The 21,761-nt window shown below is 36.8% G+C and overlaps 1 protein-coding gene across 1 annotated transcript in view; it reads left to right on the top strand.

The window, feature by feature from the left end:
• Positions 1 to 10,639: 10,639 nt before the first annotated feature.
• The window catches only part of SLC15A5 (solute carrier family 15 member 5), a 36,067-nt gene continuing 24,945 nt past the window's right edge, over positions 10,640 to 21,761 (top strand). The window contains exons 1-3 of the mRNA XM_071739111.1: positions 10,640 to 11,009; positions 12,733 to 12,955; positions 18,792 to 18,961. Coding sequence (XP_071595212.1) covers positions 10,640 to 11,009; positions 12,733 to 12,955; positions 18,792 to 18,961 — 763 coding nt within the window. The remainder of the gene's footprint in view (positions 11,010 to 12,732; positions 12,956 to 18,791; positions 18,962 to 21,761) is intronic.

Below are 21,761 nucleotides of genomic sequence, written 5' to 3'. Positions count from 1 at the left end.
AGAGTTTAGTCTTTCTTCCTGTAACGGTATCAATTATTTTTCAATAGTGTCTTGCATCTCATTCTTTCTCATCTCTTTTTCAGTACTACCCTTTTCCCTGCTAAATCATCAAAGATATTTTTGTTCTTTTACCTATTGTGGCAGAGTCTGTAAACACAATCTTACAAAGAGAATTTCTAAGTGTAAGCATTTGTGATGCATTTTCACTAAAAGCTTTGAATTGCTATCTTTGATAAAGCTATTTGGTCTGATTATATTGTTTTGGATGCACACATTAAAGCGCACCTATCTGAAAAATGAATTTTTCAAAATGTATTATATTGCATGTCTCAAAATGGGGGAGGATTAATTTTAGATACTGTGTTTCCCATGTAAACAATCATATTTCTATCCTGAAATTGAGTGAGAGTTCAATTCCAGCATTTAAAAAACAACAACTCCTAATCTTAAAGTTGTATCAAGTTTAAATAAAGTTAATAATAATTATTCTGGTTTTCATTCTGTTAAATTACTTCCCTTCTTTGAAGGCTGCACAAATATTGCAGGCAGTTCTTATGTTGAATATGACAAGAATTCTGTGTGAGCACTGAATAGCAGGTGTAACAGCCATTGATGGTTATAAAATATATTTTTAAGTGTGAATTGAAAACAATAGTTCCAAATACAAATTCAGACCTCATAGACTGAAATTTAGGTGGGAATAATATAGTTTTGGAAATTCAGTGCTATTTTTTAATTGCCATAAGTGATCAGGAAAAAGTGTATTCAAGCCACCAAGCCAGAAGTACAGCTGGTTATAGAGCTACACGATGTATGGATCTCAGTATTTGAGGGGCGTTCCTTTGCAGCTGAAAACATCACTACCCTGGAACAGACATCACAGTACCTACCAGTTCCATCATTGGAAGGATTATGTGGACCTTCTTTAATCTGTTTAAGTGAAAAATCACTCAGGTTGAACAATAGCTGAAGTTGCAAAATGTTAAGTCACTCTGTTTAAGTGGAAGTTCATGACCAGACTTTTTTTTTACCCACTATGGCAAGGCATTGGCAAGACATCTAGAGAAATTGAATACAGATGCTGCTCACACATTAACAAAATATATTTCCCTACTCTGACACATCCTCAACCTAAGCTATTGAACACCCTCTGAGCCTCATAACATTTGCTGATTTTCAAAATCACCTTCCTGAGGCAGCTGGGCACCCTCTACTGAGAGCGTTAGTGGGCCTTTAAAATCGTGCTTCTTCCTTAGCCATGTTCTCAAAAATATTTTTGTACTGATTTTACTCTCTACGGAGATGATATCTGGTGTCCCTCTCCTTTTTCTATGCACTGTTTTAAAACAAGGAACTTTTCATAAAAGAACATGCTTTGTTTGAAATGACAGCCAGATCATTTGTATCACAAAACTGACACTGGTCTGTCTTGTCTCCAGTAATAAATCAGTAGCATACAGGCTGCCTTATGATATTTAAAAGATAACTCAGGATACTTTATTATAAACTGCATGGTGGTTTAATACTGTGTTTTACTCCATCTCACTAATGAAATTCAGAGACAAAATGAATGAATCCAAGGTTTCCTTCTCTTTTTGCCTGTCTATAGTGTACTTAACATCTCCAGTGCACTTGGAGTCCTCTTTAAGGACTGTGGGAAGAAAGCACTAGATGGACAGCATTTAATACAGCATTAGTGAAACTCATTAGCAATCAGCTGAGGAGTTTGGTTGTGTTGAAATCTGGAGGTATCTGTGCCAGAATATTGGTGTCTGAGTACATCCCATGCCTTTCCTTAGGCACTAAGCAGCCACAGCATTTGTGGATTGATGTAAAGACTAGAGGTGCTGAGCACTTCTAATAAGGAACATCACTCTTGTATCAAGACTCGTATCTGGACTCATGATTCTGTCTTTTCCTAAGGTTCCTTTGTGCTACTGGGCTGAAATTTGGAGGCTATAAAATTCTTAGAGGCAGATGTGGTGAGAGTTAAGCCTCTGTGCAGTGCCATTCTCAAACTTTGGTACAAGGGTACTAGAAAAAGGAATGACCAGGAAGAGAAAATGGAGATTTTATGGCCCATGCCACTGACTGAAAATTATATGCAATCCCAAGCTTCATCTGACTTAATTGGAAACAAAATAAAGCAGTTTATGTGACCTGCTGCTGCACACAGCCTGTGCTTTCAGAAGTCATGCATGGAATTCCCCAGAATTATTTCTAAAACATCAACTGTCTGCCTTTGAAAATCAGAGTTCAGAAGGGTTGAAAGGAAAAAAATGTGTATATGTACATCTGTAGACCTTTATCCTTCAGCTATGTGGGGAGGGTGGCCTTTAGTCACTTTATGATCTTCCTAGGCCATACAAGAAGAGGATAAACAAAAAGACAGATGATTATTAGGATACATATATGCCTACATCTAAACACAGGGAAGTAAGATGATACAAACCTCCTTAGCAAGTAGGGAAACTCCTAATGACCTGTCTATTTCAAATTAAGGCTGAGTCTCATTCCAAGGGATTTTAAATCTAGATTCTTATTCAGGCTCACTTTTCTTCACATCGGATTCAAAAGACTCAGAAAAAAAAAAGGTTAAAAGCTGAACCTGCATTGTATTGTCTTTCGTATGCTATGAACATGGTCTCATGGGCATGGTCTCAAGTTGTGCCAGGGGAGGTTTAGGTTGGATATTAGAAAGAATTTCCTTACAGAGATGGTGATCAGGGATTGGAATGGGCTGCCCAGGGAAGTAGTGGATTCTCCATCCCTGGAGATATTTAAAAAGAGACTGGATGTGGCACTCAGTGCCATGGTCTGGTAACTGCACCGGTAGTGGATCAAGGGTTGGACTTGATGATCTCTGAGGTCCCTTCCAACCCAGCCAATTCTATGATTCTATGAGACCTTTGGTTTATTTCCATAATTAAAAGTGCAACTGAAGCTACATATTTACCCTTTCTTATGCTAGATTGGATCCCAGCAGTAGCATTTTCACTTGTAGCTTGCTAGGTCAGTGTGTTGGGGCACCAGTCAAAGGTCATTACAATGGTTAAATGCAAGTGACATAGAGGGTCTGATGTCTTTGTGTGCCAGAGGAGAAAAAGAACCCATGACTTCTCACTTTAGAAGATGCATGTGGCTTCCACATTAAATGTTGAACATCAGAGAAAGCTTTAAAAAGTGCCTACACTTGGGACATCACATGACGATCCAAACTCGCCAAGACCTGTTCAGACTCATGGTTTCAGTTCAGATCAGGTTCAGATTTCAGTTCAGCTCATATATACCCTGAAAGCATTAGAAAACTAATAAAAATAAACCTTTGTTTGGATCATGCTTGGTACAAAATTTCAACCTGCCTGTCTTTACTGCAAAACAAAGAGCTAATTTTGAAACAGTTCTGCTGGAGATACCACCCAGTTAGGAGTGTAACTTCAGTTGTACTCATTTTAGGCAAACTGCTGACAATAGAGGAAATTGTACCCAAGTACTCTCCCCTCATTGGTGCCAACTTCCAAAAGAGTGGAAGGATCACCTCCTCTGACCTGCTGGCAATGCTGACACCTTTCATAAAGACTGAAAACCAATTTTGATGGGAGAATGTTGCCCCTTACATAGATATGCATTTTAATTCTGCCCGTTTCTCCCTTAATCAATCTCCGTAAGATACTGTTGACAGAGTCTGTAGTATTTCACACAGTTTTCAGCTTTTGGAAATTTAAGTGTACAGCTGAATAAATCAAGTTATATTATGCTCTTTCCTGTACCAGTTTACAAGGCAGAAATATGTATGAACAGATGAGGGAAATAAAAAAGGTTTCAAGATGGCTATCTGAAAAATTTTGATATCAACTTTTATGCGATCATCTGCTTATGAGAATTTTATATGGACAGATGATCTGGGTTTCATATGATCATTAACCCATCCCATGAAAATGTGTGAGGTTCCAAATGTTTTTTTGTGGACGAAACTGAACAGAAAAACTGAAGAAAAACTGAAGTTTTCCTTTTCCCTTTGTAAAAGGATGCTCTAGTGATTCTAGCATTCAGCTCTTATTTTCTACCAGTCTATATCCAATGTGCCAAACTGATCTTTTCTCACATAGTGCTTTCTTTCGTCTGTTGAGGACTATCTATTTTGTAGACATAACCATCTATTCAGTGACCCAGGACCTTGAATTTGCCCCTCCCCAAATTCCAGAAGAGCAGCCCTGATCTCTAGGTTACAAAGTCAGCTTTTCTACAACTCATAAAGCTTTACACAAGGTGATACAGATTCAGCAGGAGAGATTAAGAAACTACCTGAGCCTTGCAGTGGTTAGAAAGTTCTTCAGTGAGTTGGGAGATCTACTGTCAATCCCCTGTTCTGATGAAAATTTGCTTCTAAAAAACATGCTGACATCTTTTCCTGGCCTCTCTGAAACCAGTTACATTGGATCAGGGATGAATTTAGAGGAGAGACTCTGCCATCACATGGTACTTATATATGCATTATTTAGAATAATAACCACAGTCTACTAAATGGACTTGAATATAAATGAACTGTCACTATGGAAGAATAGTTGAAATCATCTTGGATGTACAGATAATATTGTCTCAACTATGAACCATACTTTAGAATCTCATTTCAGTCTCTACCTAAAAATCTATATGTCAGAAGAAAATATCCTGAATGCCATCTACAAACTATAATGTGACACTAAAAAGCCATCTTTCTATATGATAGAGCTACTTCTAATTTTCCCATTAGACCAAACGACATCATAAAGAATATCTGCCAACAATGTGATGTAAAACCATCCCATGCATCATGAAAAATAATTGCAATTCAATTACTCCTGAATTATAAAACTGTCAACTAGGTGCAAGAAGACAAAAGCCTTAGAACATATGAAAAACTTCTTAGCATAGATAATTATATATGTTTGAACAAAATCCCCAAAGTAAAATGTGTGGTTTGAAGGAACAGAGTAATTGTGCCAAAATAATTTGTACTTACAGCAAAAGTTTGAGGATCAGCAATTTTAAAACCATCTCTCTGAAAAAAAAAAAAAAAAATAGCAGACCTTTCTCACTGATAGAGGGCATACCCAGCAACTGGGCAAGAAACATTTTTTTCCTCTGTCATCTTAGATTCTGCAGTGGCAAAGTATTTACTGTGGCTGTTCAGAATCACAAAACAGTTGAAGTTGGAAAACAACTCTGGCAATTGTCTTGTCCACTGAACTACTAAATGCAGAGTCTGTTACAGCAGGTTGCTTAGTGCTGTATCCAGTTGGGTTTTGAATATCTCCAAGGATGGGGACTGCCCAACCTTTTTAGACAACCTCTTTGGGTGTTTGAAAAACCACAAGTCATTTTCCCCATTTGTTTAAATTGAGTTCCTTGTGTTTTATCTTGTGCCCATTGGCTTTTCTCCTGTAACAGAGCATGTGAAAAGAGACTGGCTCCATCCCATTTGCACCCTCCCTTTGGGTATTTCCATGTATTAATATGATCCTGCTGAGCATTCTCTTCTCAAGACTGAACAGTCTTAGCTCTCCCAGCCTCTGTTTATATGCAAGATGCTTCAGTCTTCTCATCTTCATGCCCTTTACTGGATTTTCTCCAGTATGTTTGTGTCTTCTGCTTTCTTCTTCTTGCACTTGTTGAGATACTTTGGAAAAAAACATGGAAGTTTTGTTTCCTGACTGTTCTGTGATTAAGTTGTACTCCCTGCTTAAACAGGAGAAGGAAAAAGAAAAAACTTCACTAGGGAAAAAGTAGAATTTAGAGAGAAATGGCTACAGTTGGCTTTTATAGGGCAAGCAGAGAAAATAAAGCTTTTTGCAGAAGAGGTCCTGTCTGCAGTGTCTACCAGGACCTCTTGGGCATCCTTGACAGAGGAACTCTTTCTTGGTGTGTTACCTTTTGGCAGACTGAAGTAGAAAAAATAGCTTTTTAATTATGACTACATAAGAAAAAATAAAAAAAATTATTTCTTAAAATACAGCTTTTCCCTAAATTGAAAGTTCCATCCTGATCTTGCACTTTCACAGAAAAAAGTTGCCATGGAACAAGACAGACATTACATCTATCCTGCAACAAGTCACAACTAGGCTAAAGTTCCTGATTACAGCTGACTGAAGCATGGAAGGTTTTTCAAGAATGCTTACCAAAAGGAAAATAACATTATTCAAACATGATGGGGTGCCATAGTCCTAGAAATTCCCAGAGCATTTCCCAAATAATCAGTAATTTTAATAACATTTTATTTGATAGATGCTCTTTTTCAGCCCTTAAAGTGTACTTCTGTAACATTTAACAGATGTTAAATACAAGACAATTTTATTTGAGTAATTTTGCTAACCCAACAAATTTCACAAACGAGCTTTCTCAGCCTCCCAGTGACTACATTTCAGTTTCTTAACTGGCCTTTTACATTCTTCACAGAGCACTTGGGTTTTGCATGAATTTGTTTTTCTGGTATGTAGTCAGACAAATATTAGTTAGAATTTTTACTGATGCTGATGAAGTTCTTCAGAAGCACCAAAGACGGGTAATAAGTGCTGTGAACTCCAATAGAAGCACTGTCATATTCTTTCCCACTTCTGATCCAAGACTATCTGCACAGCAGCAAGAATACTCTGAGACTGCAGTGACAGGAAGTGAAGAAATCACTAAAATGATAATCCAAGGTAACATCTTAAATAGGAGAAGTTGTATTATTCACCTGTGAAATAGATATTGGACACATAAAAGAAGATGTTTTCTAAATTGAAAGCTAAAAGAGAGACAAAAAGGAAAAAAAAAGCTGATAAGAGAAAGACAAAGAAAGTTTGTATTATAAGTTAAATATATATATTTTTAATATGAACTTTTTCTTCTACAGTTAACCCTTCTACAGGTAAACTCTGTCCTTACAGCTATTTTGAAGCCCTGTGAAGCGCATTCACAAGTGGCAGGTCATCTCCAACCTGTGCAAGACTACAGCTTCTAGTACCTATTTTTTTATACCTTTTTTTTATGTCATATTTTGTACTTGTTGATTTCCCCCCAACTACAGATGTATCTGCAGGGAAGGAAAAAAGAGAGAAGGATATACCTAATATCAGAGTACCTGACCCTTTCTCTGATGCCACACATTGCACAAGACAAAAGCTGGCAGGAGCAGTAGCTGCAGAAAGTGATGGTCAGGTGCCCTTCAGCACGGGCACCTCATATGCATAAGAGAATTAAATTTAAGTGGTGATTTTGAAAAGCATGAAGTCTAGTCACAGCCTGTGCATTTACCACATCTCTTTTTCTGCCACTAACCTTGCAACTCTTCCAATTAGTTACCTGGAGCTGTAGCAAGACACTTGGTGCCAGAAGCATTCCTCCAAACTTTTCTTTGCAGCATTTTCCTGCTTTGTCTTTCTGTCATCCAGCTTCTAACTGTGTTTCTTTACTGTGGCTTCCTGCTCAACCTCCCACCTTGATCCTGTGTTTACACCATCAGGCAGCAGACCCCAGGCATGTTTGCCTCTGTTTGAAAATGCTTTTGCCCAGAGCTTTTGCTTTGCCTTTCTTCTGACTTTGAAATTGCAGTCCTCAGGCCAGTGCTCATTGAACCAACTTCTCAACCCGTGAAAGTTAATGGGAATCCTGGTGATAAGTAGAAAGATTTGACCTGTGTAATTTTTTTATTTACAGTGTCAAAATCATTGTGTTGCATTGTCGGTCCATGTCAATTATGTTTTTCCCCCCAGATATTTGGCAGAGAACACAGCTGCTGCTGTGATGAGAGGTAACACCTCACATGTTCTTAAAAAAAAAAAAAAAGTAAAGCTGAATTAAATTTGCTAAAACTTGAGAGACAATGACCCTTCTAGAACATAAACAGAGGTCCAGAGCCATTACTACCTTTTGTCCTGAGGAGCTGTTGTGCTGGACACTGAAGTTCTGCCTCTTCAGTTTCAGTGAACTGCCCCCATAATAAAAAGCCTGACAACTGTCACCTGTCAGAATAAATTAGAAGAAAATTTCAGTTCCAACCTATCTAACTTACTTCACTTGCATAATGCTAATTTATAGGTTCTAATATTAGTAGAAGTAACCTTCTATCTCGGTTGATACACTACCAGGTAGCAACTCTTTTATTAATGGCCAGACCTCTAGTGAGCTGGTACTGTTATATGAGAGCAAGTATTTTTATAAACCTCCAAGATCTGACTGCCACATTTTGAAAGTTATCATTTTAGAATTTGTTTAAAAAAAATATAGGAAGTCCTTACTGGCAGACAGAGCCAGAAGAGCTGGATTTTGAAATAGCAGTTACTGGATGCAGCTGGTTCCTAAGGTCTTACGTGTATATAGAGCTTTAGATATGTTAAAACAAGTAATAGAGGTTTTCATCAGGCATTATACTGTCCTACTACCTTGTGTATGAAGAATAAAGCAAATGGATGCCAGGTGATTCAACTAAAAACAGGTAAAATAATTAGATCGGCCACCTATAATTGCTGCAGGACTCAATCAATAAACAACATATTCAAGATGTATGTTCTTCTAGCACTGAGCATGTTAACTCATTTACTGATTGTGATCTGTGATTATTGTAACAACCACACTCACCTGAGTCACATGAAACTGTAATTAGAAATTAACAATTCGAATCACCCACTTCCCACTTTCTATGGCATTTATAAGGATCACTCAATTATTTCTCTTTTCTAGTTTACAACCCAAGATTAGAGTAAATGGAGCTACATGAGGACTAAGACACATCCATCTTGGCTATTAACCCTGCTGTCACTACCAGTTCCTTTTATATGATTTCCTTTGAATTGCTAGCACCCATGAGAACAGGTAAACTTTACACTCTGAAGAAAAATAATTTGTTTGAATCTGAACTATTTTACACTGAAATATTTATAGGATCAGGAGTGTATTTATCTTGATGTTTTTAGTCTGATTGTAAAATAGGGTCATTTTTCCTTAAAGAAAAAAAAAGATTTTTTCCATGAATAGTTATCTAAGAGTATCTTCATGCAACAGAAGTTATATATGCTTTTTAGTCACAATACTATAATTTCTTCTGTTTTGATTGGTGAATTGGCTTCGTTAGACTTTGATGGAGAAGCTAGGTTGAGATCATTTTAGCTACCACAGATAAATAGCTCTTGGCATGTTACAAGTAACAGCAGTTTTCTTCCCTAAGTGGATGTCTCTGAAAACTATAAATTCTTTGGTGTCTGAGTTCTTGTTTTAGACTCATACTAGATTAAAAAAATATATTTCAGAATTGTTTTGGGGACCTATCTATTGCTACTTAAATGTAAACTTCAGAGTTTCTGGGCTTTATGTGTGAATCACAGTTCCTTTAAAAGCAAGCCAAGGAAGTAAACCAAAACTACACAGCACCATTCAGAGACCCTTTCTTCTGCCTTTTCCATCTATCTTTATCCACATTGGTTATATGTTATTGTGCATCTGGTTTAGGATGTTGGAGTTCTTATAGGCTAAATAGATCTGAAGGGGTAAAATTTCAGCAGTTATATGGACAGATGGGAACAAGCAACAGAGCCTATGTCTCAAAAACATGCCAGCAGAGGTGTTGAAAGCTCTATTTAGAGAAACAGGCCTGATTTACTGCTTCTTGTAACATGTGTATGCATTTGGATTGGTGCTAAATAACTGCAGAATGCTTCTCATTCTTAGTTGGGAGCATTTTGCACAGGTGTTAGTGCCCTTGATAAGCTCCACAAAATGGAGTAACTGGTCTAGGAAATCTGCAGACTTCTTTGTGAATAAGGTGGCTACAGCATTATAAAGCTTTGTAAGTTTGTCCATTCTTAATTTCTTTTCAAGCTGCTGATGGTGTTTGGTTGATCTGAGAAAATACATAATCTGTGCCCTGGCCCATTATGTTGCAGTGTAGTACAATATCTGGCTATGGAAACAGTTTTGGTTTAGGTTGCTTTTTGCATTGCTTTTTAGATTTTTTTCTTTTTCCTTGCTAATGCATTACTCTTTCTTTTAAAAATTGTTTTTCTAACCTGAATGTAGCAGCATTACTTATTTTTATAGTTAACTTTAACTGTATTTCAACAAAAAATACCGAGAAATGGATTAATGAATAGATGTTGTTAACCTTAAAACAAAATCTCTTTATCTCTTCTTGCAGTTTTTCACTTGTTGCCTAATTAAACTATCAGATTATTTTAACCTAATTATTTTCCTGATCTGTTCTTTGTGTTCTTCTAAAGATGTTAGCTTTCCTGTGTATTTAAACTTCTATCTTTAACATACTGATAGGGTTGTACATGCCATATTGTATTCTCATAATTTAATAGGTAGTAGAATTCTGGTGAATAATTTTGTTCACCCTCAAATGTACTAATTAAATAAACAGATTGAGATTCTGAGTGATGCTAAATTTAGCATCTGAAATATTAATATAGTTCTGGGTTTTTTTATTTTTTTATTTTTTTAAATACTCTTTCATCCTGTATGTTATGTCACAGAAGTGACAGGTGCCCTAAGAAATTGTAGTGGTGACATGTGGAATTCAAAGCAAAGAGTCTTACGAGTTTGCTAATTACACTGAAGGAGAACAGAAGTGTAACCTGTAACTTCAGTTGCTCTACTCAGTTGGACTTAAAAAAACACAAGCATGCCCGACGCAAAGAGAAAAGATATGGAAGACAAACAACTTCTGAACCACACTGCTGAAAAGGAACGGAGACCATCACCTGGGAGAAGCAACCATGCTGGAGATCTGTCTCAGTCTGAGAAGAAGCTCCAAGAGGCTATTTGTATGCTGCTGGTGGAGCTGTGCGAGAGATTCACGTTTTTTGGCATCGTCTGCAACATGATCCTCTTCTGCACTGTCAGACTTGGCTATCGCAACTACCAGGCAGCTATTGTCAATATGTGCTTTGTGGGCACCTCCATGTTGACACCAGTCCTGGTTGGCTGGCTTGCTGAATGCCTTGTGGGGAGAATCAAGCTGGTGTGCATCTGCATGTTTCTTCACTTCCTAGGTAGGTGATGCCTTGGTGACTCTTTCGTGTTTTAGTAATTCTGTCGCAGAAATGCATTGTTGAGAAGTGTGTTTGAAAGCTGGCAGTTATCTTCAACTTTGTCCCCTCCCTCCCTAACAGCTAATTACTTGTTTTTTCCTCTGCAAAGTGCACTGCAATAGTTTTGCTGATATCCTCTTGTGAGACAGTGCTTTGACCAAGACTAAGGAACATTTGCAAGTGCATCTTGTGGGTAGGTGGTACACAAACTTGACTCCTCTAAAGTGGCTTAGCTACTCAGAACATGGGTGCCCAACTCCTAAATTTGCTCCATTTAACAAGAACCTAAGATGATTTATGTTTGTGGCAAATGTACAGCTATAGTTGGAGAGAGAGTTTGAGAAGGAGTTTGGAAACAGTTTCCTAGCAGCTGGCATTAAGATTTTATTGTATGTAAAGGTATATGACACTTGCATTTTGTCAAGAGACAGAGATATATCTACACACATACCAGTAGAAATAAACTTTGCCTTAATGCTTTTTGTTAGCATATTCAGAATCTTTCCCACCTGTTAGTCTAGAGCTCTTTTATGTAAAAGCACTGTTCAGACTAAGCATGAATATTCTTTAGCAATTAGCACGTTTCACAGCTGGTGATTATTCTGTTGACTTAAGGCTGATAGAAGTACTTTGTAGTTGGTTTAGTTGTGTGAGCATAATCAAGTCTGATTTCTGCTCTAGCCAGCCATGTTGTTATTTAGACATGCAACAAAGTAAGGGAAAAAAAATCAAATTCATTCCTGAAATGTTCTTGAGCTGATCACAAAACCATTGTGCAAGCAGCCTGTTTGTTGCAAATGATTGGTGTTGTGTTCTAGTGTTTCTCCCATGGGCTTCTGGTTTGTAATATCCTTCTGCCACTTGTCCTTTCAATGCATATTTTGAAACAGAAGACTGATGACACAAACAGAATGAGATGTATTCAGGTATTATGGTAACCAGATCTTTTTTGCAAGATACATCATCAAACTCTGCTCATGTAAGAGTTTAAAGCACAATCGTAGTTTCAGTCATGGGTAATGGTTGTGATGTTGACCTATTTTGAGTTAAGGCTCCAATTATAATGTGGAGAATCAAGCTGAAAGACTTGCTTTGTAGACCAGAGGTGGTAAATTTAAGTAAAGTTTCTGAAAATCATTGATTTTCCATGAGGCTGCAGCAGGAAAAAAGAATTTTCCACAAGTTTAAGAATGTAGTAGCTAAGTTATTATTATAATTAAAATTCCACTATTTAAATAAGATGTAAAAACCACTCCACCACTGAGGTTATTTTGATTTTTTTTTTTTTTTTGGCTGATCAATGGTTGATCAGATGAAGTTACATGTTTTCACTGTTGCCATCTGGCAAGTGGAGAGCTACTATTCTGTATGCTCAGGTAATGGGGTATGCCAGTGAGAGGAGTTGCATTTCCAGAGAGAGCTCTTCACTTGATTGAAGAACCCGAATCCTTACAAGAATTGCAGAGGAAGATTATTTTCTTGTAGGCCCTTAGTGGTCTTGCATTAATCTATATAGTGACATCCAGAAAGGTGCTGGCACTCTACAGAATTAAGACTCTCCCTTGTTGCACTCCTCTGTCTTGCACCTTTTATTTTTCATGTAGTTTTTCAACATAAATTCTTAAAATAATCTTATAGTCTGATTCTAATGCATTTCAGATAACAAATTTCTTTACAATTCCAGGCACAGCCCTACTACCAATTGTGGCATTCCCCTTTGAAGATATTTACATTGACAAACGGCATATTCTTCACACACTAACCAAAAAGGAGGAGAAAATAGTATTCTACGTTGCACTACTCACAGCTAGTCTGGGAATAGGAGGCATAAGAGCTATAGTTTGTCCTTTAAGTGCCTACAACCTTCAGGACTGCGGATCGAAGGAACTACTTTCTTTTTTCAACTGGTTGGTAACTTAACAACAGCAAATTATCTCTTGGGGATGATACAGCATTGCCTCGATTCACTGCTGATTTACAGGGCAAATTCTACAGATAGTGGGATTTGCATTTTGTTAATTGTAAAACATTTAGATTTTAGAAGAGTTTCTGAGAAATTTTGTTAAAACTTTCCCTAATTTTTGTTTTCGTTTTGCTAGGATGAGTAGGTGACTGTCTATTTTGGCCTCCTAGAGAAATTTTCAGTTAGAATTAGGGTTCATTGATTTGCCCAAATACTCAGACTTGACAGCCTGCTTGCTGTTACAACATTATTCCATTATAACATTTTTAACATAGGTATTTTTTTAGTATGTTTGCTCTTACTCTCTAAGAGTGACAAAATTCAATGAAGCATTAGAATTTACATCAGAATAAACTTAGCAATGACATGGAGCAGTATTGTCTGTTGATTTGATGAGTTTGCTAGCAGTCTCTAACTGCAAAACTCAGTGGTAAGGGTCTCTTTTTTGTTTCACCTCCATTGCTGTGGAGCTTCGGCATCAGATAAACCACTTGAAATCTGTTTTGGTTGAAGCTTTTAATTTTTAAGAAAACTTTGAGGAAAAAATGTTCTTTTAATGGTTCTTAAAATTCATATTTTTTCATATTGACAATTTCAATCTCAGTGTGTCAGAAAGAACATTTTTGATAACATATTTATTTAGCTTTACTTAGCACTTCTGTAACAGAAGTGCTATATGCATTCACCTATAATTTCTGGTTAAACTGTGGAGTGATGATCAAAGAAGTTGCAGTGGGGACCTCAAAGTTTCTCCTTCAAGGTAGGGTGAGATAAGCCCTAAACTTCCCTATTTTCTCTCCTTTCCCTATATAATTATTAAAATTAAAAACTGAACACATTTGCATGTTAATAATGTAATGCTGAAGAATCAATGAAGAACTTAGTGAATCAGATCTCTACTCCTTTGGGAGTGGCTTTCCTGGCTACTCTTTTTTTCCTCCAATTATGTTAATATCAGAGTTTTGAACTAAATCCAAACTTCAGTGAACAAGACAGCTTTACCAAAGGTGGATGAGACTGTTTAGTTCCTTAGAGCAGATTCTGCCTCCTTGACCTGCCTATAGGAGAGAAGAAAAAAAAATCCTTTCTTTTTACCCTATTCCAAGTTTTAATCCTTAATTAGCGACATCATTTTGATTAAATAAGACTCTGGGGGATTAAGACTGGAAAGCAATCAGTTGTTCTGAAAGATAGCTCTGGAGAATTTATTGTACTGTGGTCTTAGCCATTCAGAATTGTGCTTAATCAAAGTGACATTTCTCAGTGTTGATTACAAAGGAGATATAAGACAAGTAAAAAGTTCCTTGGAGGAATCCAAATGGGTCAGTTCTTGGAACTTTGGAAATATCAAGAAAGTCATATGTGCAATTAAAAAAAAAAATAAAATTGTGACATCCAAGGAGAGGCTGTTTGATTGTGATCTCAAGATATAAAAAGTGGGGGTTTCATTTTTAGCATTCTTAATCTCATTAAAACTTCCCACAATAGAATCACTTTCTCTTGGTAGGCTGTTTTCTACTGGTAGGTGTTACATCATTGAATTTTAAAATAGTATAAAATGAGATTGTTTAACTAGATCTTGGCTGGAAATACAGACTGAAACTCACCGAGGGTATGAAACAATCAGAATTAGTGGGTTAAAGGCTGGGTTAAAAGACTCTGTAATTACCTGTTGTCTAATTCAATGTTGAAAGAAGATTGCTTTGCACATCTGTTTCCAAGGCCCAGGATGAGCTATGACTCTGAGTTTTTAAATAAACAGAATAGGCCAATCCTAAGTGAAGAAGGGATTTGGATGCTGCTGGAGTGTTTCCCTAAGGACTTCTGTATTTCTAAGGTTAAGGTTATGGACAGGTGCTATTTGTGCAGCAGGCAAAGTAAGTTCCATCTAACAGGAGCAGAGAATGAGAGCAAAAGGTACAATCCAGACTAGGAATGAGAGTTAGCAGTGTTGTGTCTTGTTTTACTAATGTGCTGTAAAAGAAAAAACCTCACAAAGAACATGGAACTAGTACCAGTTCTTTCCTTTCTTCCTGTCTTATATCTCCTCTAAATAACTTTTTTTCTATATACTATGTATCAGTTTCTTATGTTGTCCTATAAACGGTTCATTTTGACTTTTTAAATGTTTTTCTACCCTTTTGGGATTTTTTTCTTCACTTTGTCTTTTCAGAGAATGCAATATTCATTTTGGAAAAAAAAATTACCTCCTCCTACAAAACTGTAGGACAGAAAAATATGTGGTTTGGATACTAGTCCATGCACAGAATATCTGAGTTAGAGTTTGGATAAATCAAAGCTTAAATTACAAAAGATAGGCATGCTTAAAAAATCAAATATTTGAAGTGACAGGAAACCTACAAGTCTTCAAAATAAATTTTTAAAAAAACTGAAAAAAAGTCTGTTTCCTAATATTTTCATATATTTTACTTTTCTCACATTGTTTCACACAGGAAGTTCATCTCATTTTTTAAATTTAATAAAAACTTTCTGAATATAGTATAAACATAAGCAAGACTTTTTAAGTAAGAAGTCATCTGCATGATTAAAGTTATGGCAAGGAATACATTTCTGTAAAGTGATATTAGAAGATTATTAGGTTTTTAGGGATGTGTCACAGTTGAGTGAGTTGAGTTTGTATCTGGGCTGTGTTCTTGAAATGAACCCCCCCAAGCTGGCATTTGGCTCAGTTTGTGAGAAGACCTCAGAACGCCGAGGCTCCAGGAAGGAGCTCGTCCCTGCAAAGTTGAACATATTTGGTTTGGCTTATTTAACTACTTCAGCTATGCCCTACTGTGACCTCTGAGGCATATATAATGCAATATAATGCAATTCCAAATATTAGATAGCTCTGGTATTTGAGATGTGTTTCTGTTTGCATAGGTTCTGATCTGCTGCTGTCAGGATGCTGTGAGCAAATCCCAGAATTCTGACGGGTTCATTGAGATTTGTTTATCTTTCTTGTTTGGTCCTCAGATATTGCTAAAACTCAATGAGATTAATCTTCTCATTTATTTGAGAAGAAAATTGTCTTACATTTCAGTATTGCAGTGTTTTGCTATATGGTGGTGAAAAAGAAAAGCATGCTTGTTTTCTCAAAGGTTTCCTTCGGAGGTTTCTACTTCCAATGAAAGAGTCATAGAGCCATGAAGTGTCAGGTCTCTGGATAGCTCAGGCACACTTCAGAAAGTTTGGAAAGCAGCCACTGAAATATCTAACTTTAAAAGTGTCTGTTACGAATTGTTTCAAAACTTCTGTTCAGGTTCTTGCTGACCCAACTCTGTGACTATTTTTAAAAAAAACTTGAGTTGAGCAAGGGTCAACATGTGTGTGTACAAAATCCCTGCAGCAATATCATCATCACAGCATAGCATGATGCCAAAGTGCCATAAGACTTCTTTCAGTGGAGAGGAACAGCAACTGCTTTGGAACTTCAGATGTGGTTTTGGTGTGATTTCAGAGAAACACAAGAGAAACACATAAAACAGGAGAGCTCACTGCTGTCCATGATCTTTGCTTGTTCCAGGAGAGCTGCTGTGTAACTCAGCAGCACTGACTTTGCCCTGGTAGAGTAGGTCATTTTTCTTCTGCCCCTTGCCCTGGGTGCTGTATAACCATGTTCCCATGCCTACTGCTACACTGCCCTTGTGGGCACCTCCTCTCCAGGGTGAGGCAGTGTTGCCTTTCTAACTGAACAGACCTGAGTAGCATCACCAAGGTCCATGCTTCTGACATGATGTTTTGCTTTCTTGGCACTAGCTAGATCTGGTGTAATGGGCAATGACAAAAACATTGGGAGGAGTACCACTGTACCTTGCAATTTGCCTATGGTTTGTCTGGACACCTATGGCAGGGCACCTAGAAGTCATTTTAAATGAATGAAATGAGGTTCAGGAAGTACGCTGGTGGTTAAGAGAGACTTGCAATCTCCCTCTAAGAATTCTCAGCTCTCAGCTTTTTTTGCCATTGCTGATGCCGGGAGATGTAATGGTAGGGTGGTACCTTGCTCCTGCCCTACCTGCTCCTTTAAAGCAGAGGAGGGACATATCTGGAAAGCTTGGGATTTGCACTGTTAAGGAGTAACTGGTCTTCTCAACAATTTAAGATTTTTCCTTTAATTGCTGATGAGATAATTCTAGACTAATTAGGAAAATTAAATAACCAAGTCCAATAGATGGGGCAGAAGTGACTTAAGATAAGCTTAGCTTCCTTGAGCAGTATGTATTAAGCTGTGAATCTGTGTATCAATGAGTATTTCAACTTTGAATGAAAAATTTCACTAAGGTTCCAGCAAAGGTGAAGGAATCCTCTCTTGCAGTTGCTTACAAAATGTAAGCACAATCAGTGATACATTGAGGCAGTACTACTATATGGTTGATCCTTCTTCTTTATTTAAAATACAGTTGCTGTCTTTAAAGCCAACTTGGAGTGTGAAAGTTTAGTCAAACGTAAAATTTCACAAACTAAGCCTTCAAGTCAGAGTCAAATCTGAAGCAAAAATTGCTGTTTGACTGACTCTTCAAATGAACTATCATACTGATTCCAACAGTTAGTATTTTTGGAAACTCTGACTTCACCAAAGCAGTTCCTGCCTAAATCTGATCTTTCTACAGTGAGATGGAGAATATTCAAATCTATTCTGTCGCCTCAAACCCTTGTTTTATATGAGAGTTCTGTTTTAAGGGAAACCTTGGTTAAATCTCTGCTGAAAGCAAAAAGACATAATGAGTGACCCTAAGAACAGTGTAAGGGGAGCACTTCAGAATTTACAAAGAGTTAGAGGAGTTAGGGTAATTATGATTGGTAAAGTAAAAATTGGTCAGTCATGTTGTGAGAAGAGGGATATGCAACAGAAGAATAAGCAGTACATTTTATTTCACTTTAATTCTTATACAATTAAGTACTTCTGAAAAAAAGCTAGAATGATGACATTTTTATGTAAAGAGGCAATTCAATGGAAAAACTGTGGCAACGGTATTCTCCTAACTGTGTAAATATAAACTTATTTGTTAGGATAAAGAAAATAAGTAGTTATTCTTTTGCATCCTATCAGGGAAAGGCATTGATTTGTTTTTGTTTTTTATTTTTTGGGTTGCTTTTTGCTATCTTTATCAGTTACTTAAAGCATATTTAGTGTGTTATTGTCAGGATTTTCAAACTGTGGTAGGCTTATCACTAATACTATGTCATCTCCTTCTAAGAGTTATGTGATTTTCATTTGAATATCTTCTGTCTATAGAAGGGGCTCAACATGTACTTGAGAACTGGTTCTACCACCAAAGAATTTCAGAAGAAATTGTGTTGGGGAAGCTCCTTATCAAGATATTTCCAGAAGTCAAAAAATTTAAGCTGAGCCTTGCAACTAATGGAAAAGCTACCCCTTCTGATAAATTAAATTCTAATATTTCTGAAAAAAGACAGTGGCATTAAGACATTTCTTAAAGTATGTGATTTGGTGATATTGCATGCACAAAGTTTACATTATCAGGTATTAAATGTGTAAATGCTAAATGTGTGCTTACTTAGACTGATCCACAAGAATATTTCCAGTACTAGATATATATTAAGCTCTACTGCCTTAGTACAGTTACTTTAATCATATATCTCTTGGAGCTGAGACATCCAAGTAAATTTGATGTTGATTGCTATGTCAGTGTGTGCATGGTACTGATGCTGTCCATGCTCACTGTACTTACCACATCTTTACAAATGTTTAAAATGTTAAAATCCTTATATTTTTCAGCCTCTCCACTCTTCTCTCTCTTGTCTCTGTGTACTAGGTTTTATTGGCTGATTAACTTAAATTCAGCAGTTGTCTTTGTCATCATTTCTTATATTCAGCAGTCTGTGGCCCGGAACCTTGGTTTTCTTATCCCTTTTGTGTCCATGGTTATGGCTATGATCACAATTCACATGGTGCGTGGTGAAATGATTTACAAACCCAAAACAGGTAAGAGGCAACTATATCTCAAGAACTCTCTCTGGAGGTTATTTTCAAAGCAGTTGTCAACTTCTTTTTTTAAATAAGTTCTTTTACACCACCTGGTATAGTTGGTGATGCTTGAGGTTTAGCTCTACAAGGTCTGTGTGTAAGAGACAAAATTCATCTTTAAAGGTAGACATAGAGGGTCTTTCATCCTTTCAGGTTTGTCATCCTGGGTAGGATGAAAAAGTAGAAAGCAGTCTCTGGCAGACTTATGTACATTTTCTGCCATGTCAAGACATGTATTCAAGCATTTGACTGGGCAGGAAAAGTTACCTGTATGAATGCTTCCAGTGGAGTTTATTTTGCCATGTTTGGTTCAACCTAAGCCCCAATGTGTTTTAGTCAATTGAAGGAGACTTCATGTCTATGTTAAGGCATGAAGCATGCTTGTTTTCATAATGTGTTGCACTCCACTGCTTTGCCTGAACTTGTACCTGAGCAATCAAGCAGTGTGGTAAGTCAGCTAAACAGGTAGGAACTAATAGCAAAGTTGTCCTATAATGCATCTCTCTTGCAGAGTGTCTGATGTTTAATGTTGTCTCAATGTTCTTGCTTATATGATGTGATAACTTATTACCCATTTAAAAATAACTAGAACACTGGGTAGCTCTAGCTATTTTATGTATTTTAAAACAAAAAGTTCTTACACCCCTGTGGTCTCCTCTTTTAGCACCTAAGCTTTTCAGAATCTGTAGATGGCAATTACCCTCTCTTTTGATCAAGAGCAGAAATTTAAGTGGAGCCTGGGTAATCTGAAAAATTCTCTAAGTGCCCCGACCTTGCGCTTCTTTTTCTAACAACCCAGAAACTGAAAACGAGTTATTTCAGTCTTTTTGTTATAAATATAATCTAAGCACAAATATATTAGCAGTGAGGCAATGAATGCATAAATCAAGTTCCTGGGAATACTATAGTGCAGGTGTCACAAGAGACACTTGTGCAAAACAAATAGAGGCAAATAAATGTGTCCCCTTTACAACACCCCAAATAACATGATAATATGCTACTGAGATGTGCAAAGATTAGTGTCAAATCAATTGGCTTCTTATGAAGAGAACCATGGCTGTCAGACTTGCTGGGGCTCACTACAGGTTTTTACAACCTGAGAAGGTAAGAAGATTCTTTAGTATCCACCCATGAGCTGGAATATTTCATAGGGGTTAAATCTGTTGTTTATAATCTAACTAGTTTAATTCTACTTAGCGAAATAAAATTAATTTTTGTAGAGTATGTCTATCAGGACCGTCAACAAAATTAGCAGGTTTTAGAGTTCATTTGTTTTGGGTTAATTTTTTGGGGGGGTTGTTGGTATTTTTATCAAGAATTTTTCTGAGTATTTTTTGATTTGTCATATATTTTCCAAGTCTTTGCAGAATTCCAACCTATAAGTTCTGCAAAGTTTCTTATCTCCTTAGTCAAAATAAAAGATAATATGCTTTGTACCTTTCAGTGAGATTATGAAATTGGAAATTCTTCAGAACTATAATTCAAATCCATAGATGACTTTAAATTATTTTTATATACGCTGCCTTTTCTTTTAAGATAACTCTTCAAATATGGATCATGCATTCAATTATATTTAGCTGTCAAACATGAATTTCATTTGCATTTCTTCCCACTGCTATCATTTTAAGGACTGGCAGGTGACCAGAGATGAGAAAGAAATGTGTATCTACCATCAAGGGTGTGATGTAGGCTTTTTATTGTAATTAGGTACTATAGTTATTCATTATTAGAGGAAGGTCAAAGTAGCAGACCAGTAGCACCAATGGCTGAAGTATGAAGATGAAGGACAATCACTTTCAGAAAGTTGAAACTTAACATCTCTACAGATGGGTGTTTGTTTTCGGCCTTGTTTTTTTAAGAAAACATTAGAAATACAAGTATAAAATGTGTGGTGTTGATCTAAACAATCTGCACTGATACAAATATTTGTGCTTTTAAGCCTGTCTCTTATTAGCCGATCAGATTTCTAATCTGAGGAATTCACCATTATGGAGTTCCATGGGGTTTATTTCTTTTCTTTTGATGATGGAATGAGATACTTATTCTAACTAAATCACTGACAAAATCCTCTTGCTATGGGTAGGTCTATGCATCATTCAAGTTGCTTTTTTAACTACAATATCAAACAGCTTTATCTTCCTTGTTTACTGAATTTTATAATCTGCTGGAATTCCATGCTGAGAAACACAGCTAAATAATATATTTGCCTGTTTTGCTGCATACAAAATAATGCTTCCTACGTTGTTGACCAAAATTACATTAAAGAGAACCTCAGCTGATACATTAGAAAAGGCATGGAAATGTCAGGATTTTTTGTCTATTTTTTTAGTCTTTTTTTTTTTCTTTTTTTTTCTTTTTTTTTTTTTTTTTTTTCCTTTCAATGAGTGTAAGAAAGAAGAGTCAGAGAATTACAGAATGTTACGAGCTGAAAGGGACCCTGAGAGATCATAGAGCCCAACACCCCTCTCAGGGCAGGATCACCTGAAGTAGGTCACACGAGCACATCCAGGTGGGTTTTGAATGTCTCCAGAGAGGGAGACTCCAGCACCTCACTGGGCAGTCTGTTTCAGTGCTTTTACTCTTTGAGTGAGAAAACATTTTCTTGTATTTATGCAGAACTTCCAGCTTGCACCCATTTCCCCTAGTCCTATCATTGGACATCACTGAGAAGAGCCTGAGTCCATCCTCCTGACTTTTGCCCTTTACATATTTATAAACATTAATGAGGTTGCCCCTCAGTTTCCTCTTTTTCAAGCTG

This window comes from Heliangelus exortis, chromosome 1, assembly GCF_036169615.1.
Source record: "Heliangelus exortis chromosome 1, bHelExo1.hap1, whole genome shotgun sequence".
Lineage (NCBI taxonomy): Eukaryota > Metazoa > Chordata > Aves > Apodiformes > Trochilidae > Heliangelus > Heliangelus exortis.
Note: the sequence above shows the minus strand (reverse complement) of the source record. Positions and strands in the feature narration are given on the sequence as shown.